The 17,208-nt window shown below is 51.0% G+C and overlaps 2 protein-coding genes across 3 annotated transcripts in view; one reads left to right on the forward strand and one right to left on the reverse strand.

Moving 5' to 3' along the window:
• Positions 1 to 11,566, forward strand: part of CDK5RAP1 (CDK5 regulatory subunit associated protein 1) — a 71,761-nt gene extending 60,195 nt beyond the window's left edge. The window contains exons 14-15 of one of the 2 annotated variants that reach the window (XM_048222389.2): positions 4,660 to 4,808; positions 11,354 to 11,566. In XM_048222389.2, the coding sequence (XP_048078346.1) occupies positions 4,660 to 4,808; positions 11,354 to 11,417 (213 nt within the window). In that variant the 3' untranslated portion in view covers positions 11,418 to 11,566. The remainder of the gene's footprint in view (positions 1 to 4,659; positions 4,809 to 11,353) is intronic. The other variant, XM_048222390.2, reaches the window with a different exon arrangement.
• A 684-nt stretch (positions 11,567 to 12,250) lies between these two features.
• BPIFB1 (BPI fold containing family B member 1) overlaps positions 12,251 to 17,208 on the reverse strand; it is a 35,330-nt gene continuing 30,372 nt past the window's right edge. The window contains exons 24-25 of the mRNA XM_044385649.3: positions 16,303 to 16,455; positions 12,251 to 12,358 (exon numbers count right to left, since the gene is read on the reverse strand). Of these exons, the coding sequence (XP_044241584.2) occupies positions 12,251 to 12,358; positions 16,303 to 16,455 (261 nt within the window). The remainder of the gene's footprint in view (positions 12,359 to 16,302; positions 16,456 to 17,208) is intronic.

Raw genomic sequence — 17,208 nt, forward strand, 5'->3', positions numbered from 1 at the left:
CAGGCTGACTGCCAAGATCAGCACCTGCTAATGGTTGTGACATTTGCCGGTGTCTTTCTGAGAGATGTTCAGGGTGCTTACCTTCACAGGCTGTTATCTTCAGGCTAGCTGGGTGCCAGGTGAATGGCAGAGCAGAGGGGTGTGTAAGGCTGCCAGGTGCCAGCCCGGCGAGAGCCCTTTTTGGTGCCGATGCCGTGCCCTCACCAGTGACCAGTGCTAGGGCGGGGATGCGAGGGGGAGGGGATGGGGTTACTCTGGAGAGGGTGTTTAGGGACAGCCTTCCTGTCAAGTGACATTTTATATCAGATGTACATGGTGAGAAGGAAGCGACGGATGCAGGAGGATTAGAACGCACACAGTGTCTGTAACCGATGAGAGCGTGAGTGCATGCCTGGGGGATTGTAAGCATAAGAGTTATATAATTTGGGGGCGCCTGGGTGGCTCAGTCGTTAAGCGTCTGCCTTCGGCTCAGGGCGTGATCCCAGTGTTCTGGGATCGAGCCCCACATCAGGCTCGTCCACTGGGAGCCTGCTTCTTCCTCTCCCACTCCCCCTGCTTGTGTTCCCTCTCTCGCTGGCTGTCTCTGTCAAATAAATAAACAAAATCTTTAAAAAAAAAAAAAGGAGTTACATAATTTGCTCAGCCCTCTTTCCTTTCCCTAACTGGGCTTAGAATAAAACTTGAGCAGAGTCCGTAGCCTGGTGTAGTGTCATTTGTATTCAAGAATTCTAGGCTCTCTTTCATCTGTTATCTCATTTAATGGCCCCCGGAACTCTAGAGCTTATGCTCTGGGCCTCTGGCTTTTCCTCTGTTTTAGAGAAGGCCTAGTCACCTGTTAGGTTCCTGCCACTTAAAATTTTGTGATTTTGTACATCCTGTATGATCAGCGCAAGAATCTAGGAGAGAGAGATGATGCTGAAGGGGTTGGTTAAGGCCTGCTCCTGCCAACCTGAGGCTGGGGAGTTAGCCTGGATCCCTGCCCTCACGCAGGCTCCGCATGTTTGCCGCAGGGCCCTCTTCAACCCCATGGGGGTTCTCATACTGTGAACCTCAACTATAGCTCCATTTGCCAAATGTCCCATTTTGGGCTTTGCTGAAATGTTGGATGCATAGAACGAATGACAGTTGACCTTTTCTCAAAGGGCAAAATGTAGAGTTTTATATATGATGATAAGTAGAAGACAAAACCCAACTGTCTTGGGTCTTATTTTTCTTGGACATCTGAGGGAAATGGAGTCATCTTTTAGGCATAATTTGTGACAGCTGTTGGTGGATGTGGCCCTTGAATTTGGTGCCTACAATGGTTCTCTGGACCCAAAGAATGAATCCAACTTCAGAGGTTGGGAAAGGGCACATCCCGGATGCAGCCTCTAGTGGCCCTTGGGTCCTCCCAGTTCTTTGTCCTTCTCTCCTTCAACCTTGGGAGGTGGGGCAACCACTGAATTCTGCTAATCCAAGATCTACGGGAAGCCCATTCACACAGGATGGCTTATCACGCTGGGCAAAAGGGCCTGCTTGTTCCCAAGCCCTAAGTGATCTGACCTGCTGACTCGTGAAAGAGAGGACCCTTTCAAGGCTGGCCAAGGCTTGGCTGAGATCACAATTGCAGATGATAAGGCAGGTACCCATTCTTAATGGCCTCTGTGAGAAGATGTCTCAATAGGTCTGGCTGAGCTGTGTGTGTCCCGCTGACAGGCATCAAGATTTTGACCTTTTGTAGGTGTTTCTGTAGTGACATACACACACCTGCGTACACATTTATATGCTTGTCTATGTCTTTTTAGTACCTGGAACTCAGCGGTCATGTCCAGCACTCCTGCCTCAGTTTCCTTCTCTGGTGTAGGTAATCTCAGATCTTGGCCAATAGCAGGAACTCACAGGGGCCTCCTACAGGAAACTTGTATCCCTGCACACTCTTACATTGCTTGTAAAGTTTGGGTCAATTTTCATTCCTTAGGCTCTCTCATGAGATTTTCAGTGGGCTTTGTGAGTTATCAAAGGTGAAGAATATGGGTTTTAGGAGGAGGTGAATTTTCTGCTTACAGGCTTTGGGGCCAGACAGACCTGGGTGTGAATCTTGGTTCAGCCGCCTGCCGGTGTGTGGTCTTGGGCATTATCCGTTTCTGTGTCTTAGTTTCCTCATCCGTAAAGTAGGGGTAATATTGTCCATATATAGGATTGTCATGAGGATTAAGTGAGATGAAATATGTTACAAGATTAGCACCACACTTAGCATATGTGAGTATTCTATAATTTGCTATCATCATCGCCATCATCATCATTTTTTACTATCATGTTGAGCATTTTCAGTTTTGTTCACCCACCTTTCTCTCAGATTTTATACCATTTCTCTAGATTTTCCCTGGATTTTGGCAACTACTCGTACCTTGTTTGCAACAAGAAAATACGGATTTTTGGATTGTTTCTTTACCAAAAAAATGGATCCTTTACAGTGCTTTTACCAAGATAAAGGCAGGTGTAGAGACGTGTTAATGTTACTCTTGAGTTTTCATTGTTAGTAGAAGGATAGAGTTTTCTTGGTATATTCTACTGAAACTGTACTAGTGAATAGACCTTCTCACAAATGCATAAGAGGTTTTAAAAGCCTAAATATTTACTTCCAGGACATGTTTGCAAATGTCCGTGTATTGGCTCTGTTTTTTTCTACCCAGTTGCCCCACAGATGTCACTGTCCAGAGTCAGGCCAGTGGTCTCGACTTTGCAGGCCAGAGGTGACTGTGTCTGTGCTGAGAGGAGCTTTTTATTATCCCCAGAGGGGCAAGTAACTGGCGGCACCTTGTCTTTGCTGCTGTCCCTCTGAGCACCTGCTAATGGGCATCCTGTTCTGGAAGTGCAATAAGTTGGTTCCATATATAGCTGCAGGTGTCACTATGGTGGCATTTGCCTATGGTTTCAGCCAGCTTGGGTTTTACATCATGGGGAACCGGCTTTGCCTGAGAAGGAGGGAAGGGTCATGTCATGGAAATCACAATGAAACTCGAGTCCTAAGGCTGTGGCCACAACCACCACACCCCTACTAATGAGCACTCAGAAAACGCTTTCCACCCTGATGACAACCTGTTACCATCATCATCGACAGCATCATCACCATCATCACCCACATCCCCATTTAGAGATGAAGAAACTGTGGCTCAGATAATTAAGTGATCCTCTGTTGTTGGACATGTAGCTTGTTCCCAAATTTTCATCATAAAACCAATGCTCTTGCCCTTAAATCTTTCTCTGAATCTCTGATGATTTCTTTAGAAAATCTCCAGAAGTAGAAATTTATCATATGCTTTTCAAAGAATACGAATATTTTCAGGATTCCTGATCCATGTGAGATCTGGCTTGCTCTTGCCAACCTCAAGCATTTGGGTTTCTTGTGGGGGAAAAGTGAGTGTCATTTAGTGAAATATCTGAATTATAAGTTTACGGCAGACGGAAAAGCAGTTTAACTCCATCTAACATCTCAAACTAGGTTTTGCTTTAAGGCATCACCTAAAGAGCTCTTTGCTTGGGCGCCTGGTGGCTCAGTCGGTTAAGTGGCTGCCTTTGGCTCGTGTCATGGTCCCAGGGTCCTGGGATTGAGTCCCGTGTCGGGCTCCCTGCTTGACGGGGAGCCTGCTTCTCCCTCTGCCTACTGCTTCCCCTGCTTGTACGCTCTCTCTCTGTCAAATAAACAAAGTCTTTAAAAAAAAGAGCTCTTTGCTTTAATAAGCAGATAAGGATTATTTCTCCTTGGAATATATATTTATGCAAATGGAAAATCTGAAGTCCTTGGCCCTGCCTCCCCTCTGGTTTCTAGCAGTAGTGTGTCCTCAGATGGGAGCAGGGCCTGGATTAGTGGTGATGAGTTCATCCATCTACCACACATCCATCCTTCCATCCATCCATCCATCCATCCATCCATCCATCTGTGTATTCTTTAAATATTTAATTAATTAATTCGTTAATTTGAGGATTTTATTTATTTGAGAGAGATAGAGAGTGAGTGAGCATAAACAGAGGTGGGGGCAGAGGGAGAAGCAGACTCCCTGCTGGGCAGAGAGCCTGATGCAGGGCTTGATGTCAGGACCCTGGGATGCGGACCTGAGCTGAAGGCAGACGCTTAACTGACTGAGCCACCCAAGCACCCCTCCTCAGATATTTATTAAGCACCTACTATGTATCAAGCCCAGAAATGTATCAATGAGCCATGGTCTCTCCCCTCATAATTTGTTGTCAGAGAGACAGACACAGAACAAGTAACAAACCATTCAATAAAATAATGACAAGTTGTGCTAAGTGTTCTTAAAGAAATGAAGGTTTGAGATGGGAGTAGTGGAGGGCCTCTCAGATGAAGTGATTTCTAAGTTGATGTAAAGGATGAGAAGAAACTATCCCATGCAGGCTGGGGGGAAGAGGGAGAGGGAATGGCTGGCACAAGCCTGCAGTAGGGAGCAACCCGGTGGGGAGCGAGTCAAGGCTGGTGTGCCTGATGGGGGGAGGGGCACGGGGACAACTGGAGACCAGGAGAGGCAGAGGCTGGGGGCTGTGGCGAAGACAGTGGGTTTTCTTCTGTGTTGGATGGGAGGCCGTTGGACGGTTTTAACAGGGAGTGACATGATTTGGGTTATGTTTTGAAAAGTCTTTTCTGGCTGCTGTGTTATAATGCAGGTGAGAGAAGATGGGTACCTTGTCCATGTGGTGTTGCGGCTGGATGTGAGAGTCATTTACCAAGCAGGACAACAGGATTGGACTGGGTATTGGACCAGGCGTGGAGGAGGCAGAGCCCACAGCTGGAGGATAGTGGTGCCTCACTGCAGGTGGGGAAGAGGGAGAGCCTTCCGTGTCCTTCCTTCTAGGCCTTTTTCTATCTTCTGATCAATTTCCCCCTTCATTTTTTTAAGTAATCTCTACATCCAACATGGGGCTCGAACTCACCACCCCGAGATCTAGAGTGGAGTAGCATGCTCAACGGAAGGAGCCAGCCAGGTGCCCCTCCCCCATTCTTTAGGTTACTATTCTATCTGTTAAAACGCATCCATCCTGTGTTCGCTTCCCTTAGGGCCCTGATCCTTGGTTCTTGGTGGCTCATGCACTGGGGCCTCCCTCCTGGGTAACTCAGTGCCTTAACTCTGTGGAGCATAGAGGTTCTTCAGATGTGTCTGCTTTGGAGGTTAGAAGGTGGAACTAGAGGGGTGCCTGGGTGGCTGAGTCGTTGAGCATCTGCCTTCGGGAGGGCAGGGTCCTGGGATCAAGCCCCGCATCAGGCTCCTAGCAGAGCAGGGAGCCTGCTTCTTCCTCTCCCACTCCCCCTGCTTGTGTTCTCTACTCGCTGGCTGTCTTTCTCTCTGTCAAATAAATAAATAAAATCTTAAAAAAAAAAAAAAAAGAAGGTGGAACTAGAGGGGTGGAACTCTAGCCCCGAGCCTCATTCTAGTCAGAGCCCCTCTCTTGTCATCTCTTATATATCAGGTTTCTTTGTAAGCTTTTATTTGAGGAAATGAATCATTAGCCTTGAAAAAAATGTGAAAACTACTTCTTAATATTTCCTTAAAAGGACCTTCAGGAGCAATGCCACTGGGGAAGACTTTAGGCCACCAGAGCAGGTGAATGGCACAGGTGTTTTGGGCTCTTTGCTCCCCAGCTGAGCGAAGAAGCCTGGGATGGGGGCAAGGGGCGGCCATCTGGGGTGGAGGGAGGAGGATGGTGGTCTTTGGAGCCCGTGTCCTGACTTCCAGTACCAGAGGGGTGTGGGCAACCCTGCCTGGGCAAACGGGGGTAATTGCATACCCCATCAGGTGCCGCTCAGTGTTATCATAAGAATCTAATGGGATAACAGCTGTCTGTGTCTATAGACTGTTAAGTGAGATGCACCTGTTACTGTCACGGGAGGGGAATGGAGGGGCTTCCATGGTAGGACAGGCCCTCTCATGCCTGGATAGCTTATTCCTGCTGAGGAGCAGACCAAGGCTTCCCCAGCTTTCTTCAAGGTCCTGAGGATGTCTCCATTCAGTTATTTAGTACTTACTATGTATCTACCATGCACCAGGCTGTGTGTCTACCCACCGGTGGGACAATTCTGGGGTTAGAATGCAACTGTCCTCTGGGGAGGTGTCTCCGAGCCTCCACCCTATCTTAGGTGTATCACATGTGCACCGAGGGCTGGGAGACTGCAAGGCTGAAGTGCAGTGTGGTCCTGCCCTCTTGCCCAGGGACTTCTCTGGGGGCTGCTTGTTGGGGACTTATTTCCTTCACGGCTGGGCTTGTGGTTCATATTTGTAAAACAGATGGGGAGTCAAGTAAAGAACCCACAGCAGTGTTTGCTCTGGGCTGCAAGCTCCTACTACAGGCCAGGGACCCTGTACCAAATCCATGAGGGGCACTCCATGGTTTGGGTGGCCGGTGAAGGACTGGCCTCCGGGAGGGCCTCCCCATGGGCCCGCCAGTTTCCAGAGGCCAGCTGGGGTTACTGGGCTGCTGATCCCTGTTCACTCCTGAAACAGAGACTATTATGAGCCTCCATCCCGCCCATGATGGGGATTTTATCACAATCCAGTTTCCCCTCGTCTGCCCTTTCCTGGGGCCAGTCCTAACTCGCTGTGGGTTTTGGCAGGTTACCCAGGTGTGGGAGTGGGCATCTGCCCTCTTTGCCGCCCTTGGCAACCATGGAGCTATTCACATTTCTGACTGTGTAGCCCTCTGGGACCTGGGCTTTCTTTGCTCACTGCCCTGCTCTGCCTGGGCCACATGGGACTGGATGTTGGTTGGCGGGGGGACTCCTCACTCTCTCCCTTGATGGCCCTGCTCGTGGGCACATGGTAGTCACTCTCCTGCCTGTCACACCTCTGCGGTGTGGCCATCTCATAATCCTCCACCTGGACCTGGCTCCACACTTAGGGGTCTGGCTGCTTCCCTTAACCCCTTTCCTCTGTGTTCAAATATCTCAGGCTCCTGTAGTTCCCCCCCCCCCTTTCTTAGGGACATCAAAACTGTTTCCTTCCTCTTCTTCCCTCTCCAGCAGGGAACTTTCCTGTATGTGCATATTCCCTGTGTCCTTTCTGTGTCCCATCTGCTCAGGGCCTGGGCTCTTGAAGCTCAAGCTCTTTCTCTGTTTTCTGAAGAGCCTCCCTTCCCCGAGACACTGAAGACAGAATTCAGAATGTCTCCCTCATGGGTCAAGGGAACACAGGAACTATCAGGGAGGAAAAACCTTCCTTTAAACATTTCAGGGTAGCCTCACCACCTCCCAGAATCCCTCAGCAAACTCAGAACCAGACTCCTCAAGCAAGAATCATCTTTTATTGCAACTGAGATTTTCCATTGTGACTGTAGCCATTCCCGGCCTCTCAAGGATCCAGAACGCGTGTGGCTGAGGGGAGGGACAGGCCCTCGGCAAGAACCGGCTATTCTTCTGGAACAGTCAGTAGCACATAACCCTGTGGATGGAAGCAGGTAGACATGCCCAATCTGTCCTCGCTGCCCATAAAGCCAGCTCTCCCTGAGGAGGCTCAAGCCATCTTGAGAGGGGTTGTATGTGTCCTAAGGGTACAACTTCCCCTGTTGGCAAGAAGGCAGAGTCAGGGACAGACTGGACAAGGGGAAGGAGGGTCTTGGAAATGTTTGTGAAGGAAGGAACAGATCAGTCCTTGGAGCTCTTCCTACAACTTATCAATCAAAAGTCCTCTAATGTTTCTGATGCATTGGGGTTCATCCTGCCGGTGTCACCCTGAGATAGGTCTCTCATCCAGCTAGAGCCTTCCACATGCCTCCACCCACAATGCCCAAACCATGCTGTTGGAATCCATCTGCTCCTGTACCTGTTTTTCCACCAGAAGGGGAGCTCCTGAAGGTTCCAGGGACTGGGTCTAACTCCCAGCATCACTCAGCACAAGGCCAGGCACAGAGCAGCCAGTGATATGTATTAACAGAATGAATTAGTGACAGTGAATGAATGAGGGAGTGTTCAGGGCAGCCATGTAAGGATGTGCAGATTGTGCACTGCCCAACTCCAGGTGATGTCGTTTGTGTACTACAGTATGAGTGGTGCATCTTGGAGTTGTGTAATATGTAACTGGCACAACAGTGAGAGGCAGCCTAGAAGTGAATCAGTGGGTGAGCCTATGAGCCCCCCCACCCTCTCTCCTCTTGCCTCTGTAGGTCTGGTTATGAGAGCTGCTGGAACTGTGTCCTGACTTTGCCATTTTTGGCATTCAGAACTATAGAGAGGCCCTTGCCTGGCCCGCCTTGCCAGGAGTTGTGGCCTCGTTTCTGGAGCAGCTGCAGCCCCTGTATTACCTGTAGTAGCTCTTCCAGCCCCGACCTAGGGTCATCCTGGGCTGACCCCTCCCTGCCACGGTTACCCCAGGTTGGGTGCGGTCTCGGTCTGAGGATGGGGTGGGGGAGTAGCACTGGCCGGGAACTGGGGTTTTATGAGACAAACTGCTGCTGCCCTCCCGCCTCCTGCACCATAACTTCTGGTTCTTGAAAGCAGATTTCTAGTGTCTCCCGAACGTCAGGACTGGGAACTAGGCATCCTGAGTCCAGAATTGGGGCATGAGCTGAGGGTCCTGAAGCTCAGACGATGTGTAGGAGGGTGGGTCAGAGTAGGGCTGGGTGAAATCCATGGTCCTAGCAGTTCCTTGTGCTTCTGAGGGGAACCCTCACCTCCACCTTATATCTTTATCTCAATGTTATAAACGGGGACAACAGGCCGAGAGGGGGCGGTGGCTTGTCCGACGTTGCACAGCCAGGAGGTTCCGTCTGATTTGCTCTCTGCCCTGCCCCCAGAGCTCCTTCAGCACTGCTGTTTAAGAGTGGGAATCTCGTGGGGCTCCTGGGTGGCTCAGTCGTTAAGCGTCTGCCTTCAGCTCAGGTATGATCCCAGTATTCTGGGATCGAGCCCCGCATCGGGCTCCCTGCTCAGCAGGAAGCCTGCTTCTCCCTCTCCCACTTCCCCTGCTTGTGTTCTCTCTCTCTGTCAAATAAATAAATAAAATCTTAAAAAAAAAAAAGTGGGAATCTCTTGAAGGTGGGAAACGAAGAAATGAAGGGCAGCTCTGAGCTCTGCCCAGTCCCACCAACCCCACCTGCCTCTTCTCAGATTCTCCTCACTGAGGGATGGGACAAAGGCCAAGGGGGTAGGGTGACGCTAGGGGCAGATTCAGAGCTGGCGCACTCCCTTGGCAGCGCCTCTGTGGTTCCTCTGCTGGTTTTCTTGGCCCTCTGCTCTTTGGCCTCATCTTACCTCCCTGGCATTTAGCCAGCCTAGTACCGGCCCGGGTTCCCACCCTCTGGCAGTTCACAGAGAGCAGGTGCCAGAGGCAACAGCCCTGTTTTGGGCATCAAGACACCTGAGTTTTTGGGGAATGGGTGGTCCTGGCTAAGGGTAAAGGCTTTGAAGTCAGATAAACCCCAGTTGGAACCCTGGCTCTGCTACCCTGGGCAAGTGTCTCTACCTCTCTGAGCCTTAGTTCCCTCTCTTGTAAAATGGGAGAAATAATAACATTGACTTGGTGGAGCTCATGATGAAGACCACCTGTGTGAGGCACTGAAGCTCTTGGTGAGCCTGGGGCCTGGCTCCCTGAGGGATGCATGGAGCCCCGTGGAGCCTCAGTTTCCTCGTCTATAAACGGGGCATCACATCCAGGATGGCTATGAGATGGTGAGACGAGGGAGGTAAAGGGCTTGCCACATGCAGTGCCTCCTTGTCCCAAGCCTCAGCTTCTGCCCCCGCAGGACAGGGACAAGGCACCTGTAGGGTTCCAAGACCCTTCTAGCTCTGACCTCCCATGGCGGGGGGCGGTCTCAGGAAGCTCTTTTTCTTGGCATTTACCTTGGAGGGCTCCACTTCGGCCTGGTCGAAGGAGATGCCCTTGACGTTGGGCAGCGGGAGGTCTTGTTCTCCGAGCAGCTCTGCGAGAGGTGTGGGTAGGGGAGCTCAGTGCCCTGGTGAGCGCAGGGTGGGGCCATGCCAGCTGACCCCTGGCTGTTCCACTGTCCAGAACAGGGAAGGGACTTGGTGTGGCCCCTTTCTCCTCCCCTTCCTCAGGGGACACTGTCCCCTACCAGAAAACTCCACTCCAGAAAACCAGGTCTCTAAACAGCTACTCTGCCCATTTATTAAAAACCTATCTTGAGGGAATTTCTTCTTGAATATATTCAGTAACTATGAACACATTCTTATGAAGATATTCTTCCTAGCAGCATTTCAAAAAATGTTCAGTTCGTTGAAGGCATCTTAGGAATCTATTAATGAATTTCATTCTTCTCATTTAATTGAGGAAAACAACTGAAACAATGTGTTCCTAGAAATGCTAGAATGTTGGCAGAAACAGAAAATGTCTCAGAAAAAGTTTAGAAACAAGTCAATGTAAACTGAAAAATCAACCTTAAGACACTAGGAATTTGGTTGTACAATAAGAACATATCCATTAAATATATCAAAGAAAATATTCATGAAAATACTCACTTATCAAATATATGAAGGGTAGTCCTTGGAGTAAGTTTTGGTAAGTTGGTAAATGGTAGACTTGGAGAATTGGTCATTTACTAAATTGAGTTTCAAAGAATTAATCATTTGGCCAGTAGATTTTTGGTAAACTGAGTTTCTGAGATTTGACTTTGAGGGTCTGGCTTGGGCCCCTCCTGCCCCAACCTTTGCGCTGACCAGCCCTTATCTCGCCCTGGCTCCCCACCATCACTTTGGGCTCAAGGGAGGGTCTCATACCTCCTTGCTGGGCCAGTGTGTCATTCCGGCCCAGTTAGGTGAGGGGCAGAATGGAGGAAGCGGGACAGGTGCCTCTGGTCTCCCATCTGGCCTCTGATCTGCAGAGGCCTTGTCACCAGCCTCCCAGCTCCCAGCCTCTGGACCCCTCCTCACTGCAGTCCTCTCTCCGTGTTGGGACCAGATGACCCTGACTGCAGCACAGGCTTTTGTGAATCTCTGCCGATTCTCTTACTCTTAGGCTGCTTCTTACAAGCAGTCCTCCTGTGTTATTTCCCCAGTGGCTTTGGCCCTGCTGCTTTTTTCCTTGTTGCGGAGCTATGGACAGGACCCCAGTGTGAATGGCACCCCCTGGCATCGTGCAACCCTCTGGCCTGGGTGTTCAGACCCTGCAAGACTATCTAGGCTTCTTGAACTAGACCTAGCTCCTGGGTCATCTCTTGACCCTCACCATAGCTCTCTTTGGTCCAGGATCTAAGATACACTTATTGAATGAGCTTCCCTTGGTAGGCAGTGGCCAGGTCAGGTTGCAGCCTTGCCCACCTGGACTCTCTGGCTGCCTTGCTGGACCTTACATCACCATGTTCCGCACCTCCAGTTGGTCCTCCTTCTTGAACACAGATTTACTCACTTTATTCCCAGAACTTTCCCTGGCTATCGTGGGCCACAGAATGATGCCAAACCTTTCAACCCGACCAGCATTTGAGCTCCGTCTGCTCCTCTAGCCTCACTCTGCAGTCCTAACAGGAGTCCTCAATTTGGAGCATAGAGAGATGCCCGTGTAAGGGAAACAAAAAGCTGGAGTTCTGGGCTCAGCTCTGCCAGAGATTTGCTGTGTGACCTTGGGTAAGTCATTTAATTTCATTGAGCCCATCTGAAAGATGAGGAGGCTGAGCCAGGTGACTTCTCAAAGGTGAGTAAGGTCTGAGCTGGTTATCCTACATGTACTTTCTGAGTGTCTCCTGGGTGGGAGGCACTGGACAGGGTGTGGGGGACACAGTGAAAAACAAAGACAGGGTCCCTGCCCTCGGGCAGCTTACCATTTGTTTAAGTACAGAGGCACTGACCAAATAATCATGTGAGTAGGTGGGCGATTGCTACACAGACTGCGTCAGGGCCGGGAGAGCGGTGAGTTCTATGGAGCAGAGGAGCCTGACTGGGCTCCACACTCCCGCAGGACTCACTTCCCACACTCCTCCCACTTCCTGGGGTCACCTCCCCAAAATTCTGCCTGCACTCTATTATCTCAGGGTCTGCTTCTGAGGGAGCCTGAACTAAGGACAGTGCTGTTTTGGAAAAGTTTGATTTTGTTGCTGCTATCTAAACGTAGGCGTGATGTCTCAAAAAGTTCAGCTTTACAGCGGTTCCCAAAAACACAAAATATCCATCCTATTGGCCACATAAGACTGCGCTGAGTGTTAGCCGCCCATCTAAGGCAGGGCACGTTTGCCATCGGCCCCACCTGGGCTGCTTCCTTTGGAAATGTATCTCCCTGGACCCTGTAAGCATTGGAGTTGTGAGCTGGGGGCTCCACCATCTCTAAGGGCCCTTCCTGTTCTCACTTTCCACGATGCCAGCCCTCACCTCCCCTAAGAAGCCCTTCCTGGCCACCCATCCCACTTCTGAGCTCCTGTAGGCACTAGCTGCCTGGGCAAAGAGCAGGAGGGCACCCAGGGGCCCTTCCACCCTCCCAGCTGCCACACCCCAAATTTCAGTCTCTACCCTGCCTCCATCTGCCTTGCCCTTGGGCAATTCTTAACCAACTCGGGGACAAGGCAGAAGCAGCTGTCCGGGCAGAGCTTTGGTCACAGTTGATGCTGCTCTAAACGGCATGGTATGTGGGCATGAGGAGAAACACAGGGGGCTCACCGTTGTGATGGGGCAAAAATATCCTGTTCAGAAGCTCTAAGAGAAAGGCCTCCATACGTTTTTCCTGCAACAGATGAAAAAGGAATAGGAAGGTCACTTCGGCTTGGTTGGCAGATTCTGACCGGGGGAATGGGCGCCTCCACTGTACAGGTGCCCACAGGAGATCAGGAGTGGTCCTTTTTTAAAAAGGCATTTGAAAATGCCATTTTTAAAGGACATTGGATCCAGATGACCAGATAGTGAAGGGCCTGGGGAAAGTTGAGGGGGCTGAAAAAGAGTTACCCTCACCCTAGGTCACAGGGACTATCTTCATATCTCTGTCGGATAGCCCAGGGGGAGAGCAAATGGGTTGGGCCAGAGGAAACCCCAGGACCAGAGCTTCACAGGGACTGATTTTGGGTCAGTCCAAGGAGGAGCTCTCTAATACTGAGACCTGTCTGGTAATGGGGCAGGAGTTTTCTCGTTGAGATAGCAAGCCTCCTGTTAGCCGGGATGTTTAAGAGGTTCAAGAGTTTGATCAGGGCTGCCCCAATCCATTTGGACAGATTGGAAAAAGACTCCCTTTCTTTAAGACATTCTTTTCCCGTGTGTTGGGAGACTGTTATAAACATATTTGTATCTGTATTCTATGGTGTGGGTGGCTTGTAGAGTGCACAACCTGTGCAACCATACAAAGTGGCCCTGGTCTGGATGACCGCCCTCTGATGATGTCACAGAGGGGATCCCCTGACCTGGGAAGATAATCTTTAGGACTTTTCAAGCCTGGGATCCTATGCAAGTAAGACCAGAGCAATAGCAGGGCTGATAATTTTGAAGTGTTTCCCAGCACATGTTCTTGTTCAGCCCTTTCATTTTGTTGTTTTTCCATCTTGCAGCCTTCCCCCATTAAGGGCTAGAGCATGAGTTCACAGTCCTGTGGAAGCGGAGGATGGAGGGATGTCCCCAGGGTGGGGAAAAGGGGGAGTTACTTTAAGGGGCTCCCTCAGACAGGCAGAGGCAGTGAAAAGCTTTCAGTGTAGGATAAGAGCCACCCCTGAGGGAAGAGACCATGTGTTCCACCTGTGGACTCATTAACAAGTGGGGCCAGTGCCCACGGTGGGGAGGGCCCAGACCCATCACACCACAGCAGAAACTCCTCACTGCCACGCGGGATGCAGGCAGCAAAGGTGGCTCGGGATGCGATGCTGGGAAGCCCATGGGTGTGGAGACCCAGAAAGGGGACACACAGCCCTGCTGGGGGTGCAAACGGAATGTTCTCCCAAAGGAGGCTGTTTTTAACCTGTAGAGAAGGAGGTGCTCTTAAAAATCTGGGCATCATCCTGCACACCTCTCTCACTTCTTCCCCACATCCACTGCAGCAGGAAATCCTGTCAGCTCTACGTTCAGAGTATGTCCTGCATCCGGCCAGTCCCCCCACTGCCACCTGCCACCGTCTCGTCCAAGCCTAATGAGGCCTCTGCATTGTTCCACCAGCCACCAGTCAAGCCCCCTCCAGTCTGCTCCTTCTATGCTCACAACCCTCCATCAGCTTTTATCGCACTCAGGAAGAGCCAGCCCCCCCACTAGTAGGCCCTGCTCACTCACTGACCTCCCCTCAATCCCTCTGATCCAGCCACCCTGGCAACCTCGCTGTTCCCTGAACTATCAGGCACACCCTTGCCTTGGGGCCTTGGGTCCCCTCCTTCCCATGCCCCCACAGCTCTTTCTGTCACCTCCTCCAGTCTTTGCTCACTTACCTTCTCAGTGAGGCCTTCCCCACATTTCTTTTTAGTATTACCCTCACCCGCAGTCCTGATCCCCCGCGCCCTCTTCTTTTTCGTAGCATTATCGCTGGTTCCATACTATGTGGTTCACCTTACTGTGCTTATTGTTCATTATCTGACCTCATCTTGCTAGAGTGTGGGTTCCACGAGGGTCCTTTGTTTTGTTCACTGACATATCCCAAGTACCTAAGACAAGGCTGGACATATAGTAGGTGCTCAGTAGGTATTTGGTAAGTGTATGAAAGAGTGAAGTGGACAAGTTTAAGTTCTGGGGGCTACTCTGACCCCACGGGGTATGGGGACGCCAGGGCAAGATGAGATCAGTGATAGAAAGTGAATGAGGCTTTCAACTGCCTACATCAGTGACTCAGGGTCTTTTCCCGGGGCTGCTGACAGGTCCTTCAGGACCATGGATAGGCCAGAGGTAAGGAGAGACTCACCTGCTTTGCAAGGCCAGCAGGGTAAGGGCCCAGGGTGACTGTGGTGCTACCAGAGAAAAGAGATCACCCTTTCAGGTCACGGCAGCTGCTTGGGGGTGCAGTGCTCAGTGAGCCTCTGTCGCAGCACCCCCTCCCTCCTCTCCCCCCTCCCTCGTACACACTGTTCCATGCGCTGACAGCAGGTACGGGAACGCACCCCTGACCACACTCCCCCACATTCCCCCATCGCTCTGTCAATCCTCTTATTTCTTCTGAACATCCAAAACCAAAACAATGTTACCTGTTTGGAGAGAACTGTAGTTTTAACTCCTGATTTCTTGAGGAAAACACAGCTTTCGAAAGGAGATTCTATGGGAGTTGAAATTAGGTCAGGAGAGGAGTTTATGTTCCAGCTAGAGGGATTCCCTTCACCCTGACCCCCATGAATGCTTGTGAGAGGGCTAGCCCCTCTCATGTGGTCCTTTCCCCCTGCCCCAACTGCTGGTCGTGTGTGTTCACAGCATGCCTGTGTGGGTGTTGCCATGGGAGAGGGCACTGGTGGTGCTGGGCACTCCCAGAAGCCAGGGCAGGCTGGGGCTGGGTACGAGGCTCAGCCCAGTGGAAGGAAAACCTTTTGCAGGGAGGCACTTGGCCATAGAATCACTGTTGCTGGAAGCCAGAGGACGCCTTGGTTTTGACGGGTTTGTCCATGGGCCTCCATGATTCACACAGTCACCTTATAGACCAGAAATAGGGCTTTTCACTACCAGTCAGAGATGGCCTATTCCTTTTTCTTTTTTTAAGTTTTTATTTAAGTAATCTCTACACCCGACATGGGGCTTGAACTCACAACCCTGAGATTAAGAGTCGTATGCTCTTCCAACTGACCCAGCCAGGCCCCCCAGAGATGACCAATTTCTTGAACATAGAGTCATGCCAACTCCTGTGGCAGATCCCAAGGTCCTGTGTGTACTTCGGATGCTGCTGGGCTCACCCGTGGCCGAGCAACCCTCCGGTCCCCCTTATCTGAGGTGCCTTCCCAATTTTAAGGTCTATGGAATGGGAAATAGGAACCCCAAGAGGGCTCAGATTAGAGAAGTAGAGACTTTGGGGGGAGCTGTATTTCCTGAGAAATAGAGTAGAGAACATAGACACGCTGAGCTCCTCGTGAACTATTTCTCTGTCTTTCTCCTGGCTTTGTGGACAAGGGCCTCCAATGCAGCCATGTCCAGGGAAGACAGAAGATTCTTCAACTATCTGCAAGGCACTGAGCAGAGGGTGTCGGAGGCAAAACCCTGCAGTTGCTGAGGAGGTCCCTGGGGAGCACTGCAAGCTGCGCTCAGGGGAGCAGGTGCTCAAGCATTTTAATGTGCTGGCAACAGGTGCGGCTATTGGGGTGTGGACTGATCGAATATTAGCAGGAGACTGCACGCTGAGGTTTGGCGGTGAGGTCTGCCGCCGCCTCAGTCAGCCGGCCCTGGAGGGGCCCCCAAGTGGACCCAGGCCCTCCAAGGAACAAAGAATTTCAAGGCTTACTCACCCAGGAAACTGAGACAGAGGAGGTGTTGCTGGGCCCCAGCAGCACCAGCGAGCCCGGCTGGGTGACGGTGGCGGTGTGGCCATCCACGTGGACAGTGGGAGGGTCAGGGGCGCCGATGGTCAGTCTCACACTTGCTCTGGACTGATCAGAAGTCTGAAGGAAGTTAAAGCAGAAAAGGTGCAGACAGGTCGAGAGGATGGAATTCCTTAACTCCCAGCTTGGAGGAATGGGAGCAGGATCGTAGGAGTCGGGGCCTCCGAGTGTATTCTAGCTGTGCCGCAACTTGCTGCGTGACCTTGGGAGGATTACTTAAACCTCCCTGAGCTCCTTTAAGGTGAGAGGCCGTCCTCCTTTTCTTGGGCATGTGTAGCAAGTAAGAATGTAGATTTTGGAGCCAGAATCCCAGCTCCACCTGTAGGCTGTGTGGCCTGAGACAAATTTCTTCATCTCTCTGTTTTCATGCTTGTAAAATAAGGATAATCGTGCCTCGTCCACAAGGTCGTTGTGGGGATTAGACGAATTCAGTCGTGTAGAGCGCTTAGGCCAGAGCCCGGCAGCTCTCATGCTATTGTTACTGTTGGTGACTGTGTTTTGTTCATCAGATGCCATATTCTCTCCAAAAGCTTTTGGAGAGAGGACACTGAGCATGGAGTTTGGAGTCCGGGACTGGCTTCAAATCCTGTTCTGCCGCTTACTGAGCGATGTGAGCTTGGGCAACTCCAGTCACCTTGCCGTGCCTCAGTTTGCTGACGTATGAAAATGGGATGAAGTGCGGGGTGTCTGGGGTTATGTTGGTGTAGGTGGAGGGGCCTGGCACATAGTCATGGCTCACTGTTGCCCCCTTGTGCTCATCTGTCCGCCTCGGTCGGTATGCCTTGGCGGGGTCAGGGCCCTGTTCAGTAGTGA

Source organism: Ursus arctos, unplaced genomic scaffold (genome assembly GCF_023065955.2).
Source record: "Ursus arctos isolate Adak ecotype North America unplaced genomic scaffold, UrsArc2.0 scaffold_16, whole genome shotgun sequence".
Classification (NCBI taxonomy): domain Eukaryota; kingdom Metazoa; phylum Chordata; class Mammalia; order Carnivora; family Ursidae; genus Ursus; species Ursus arctos.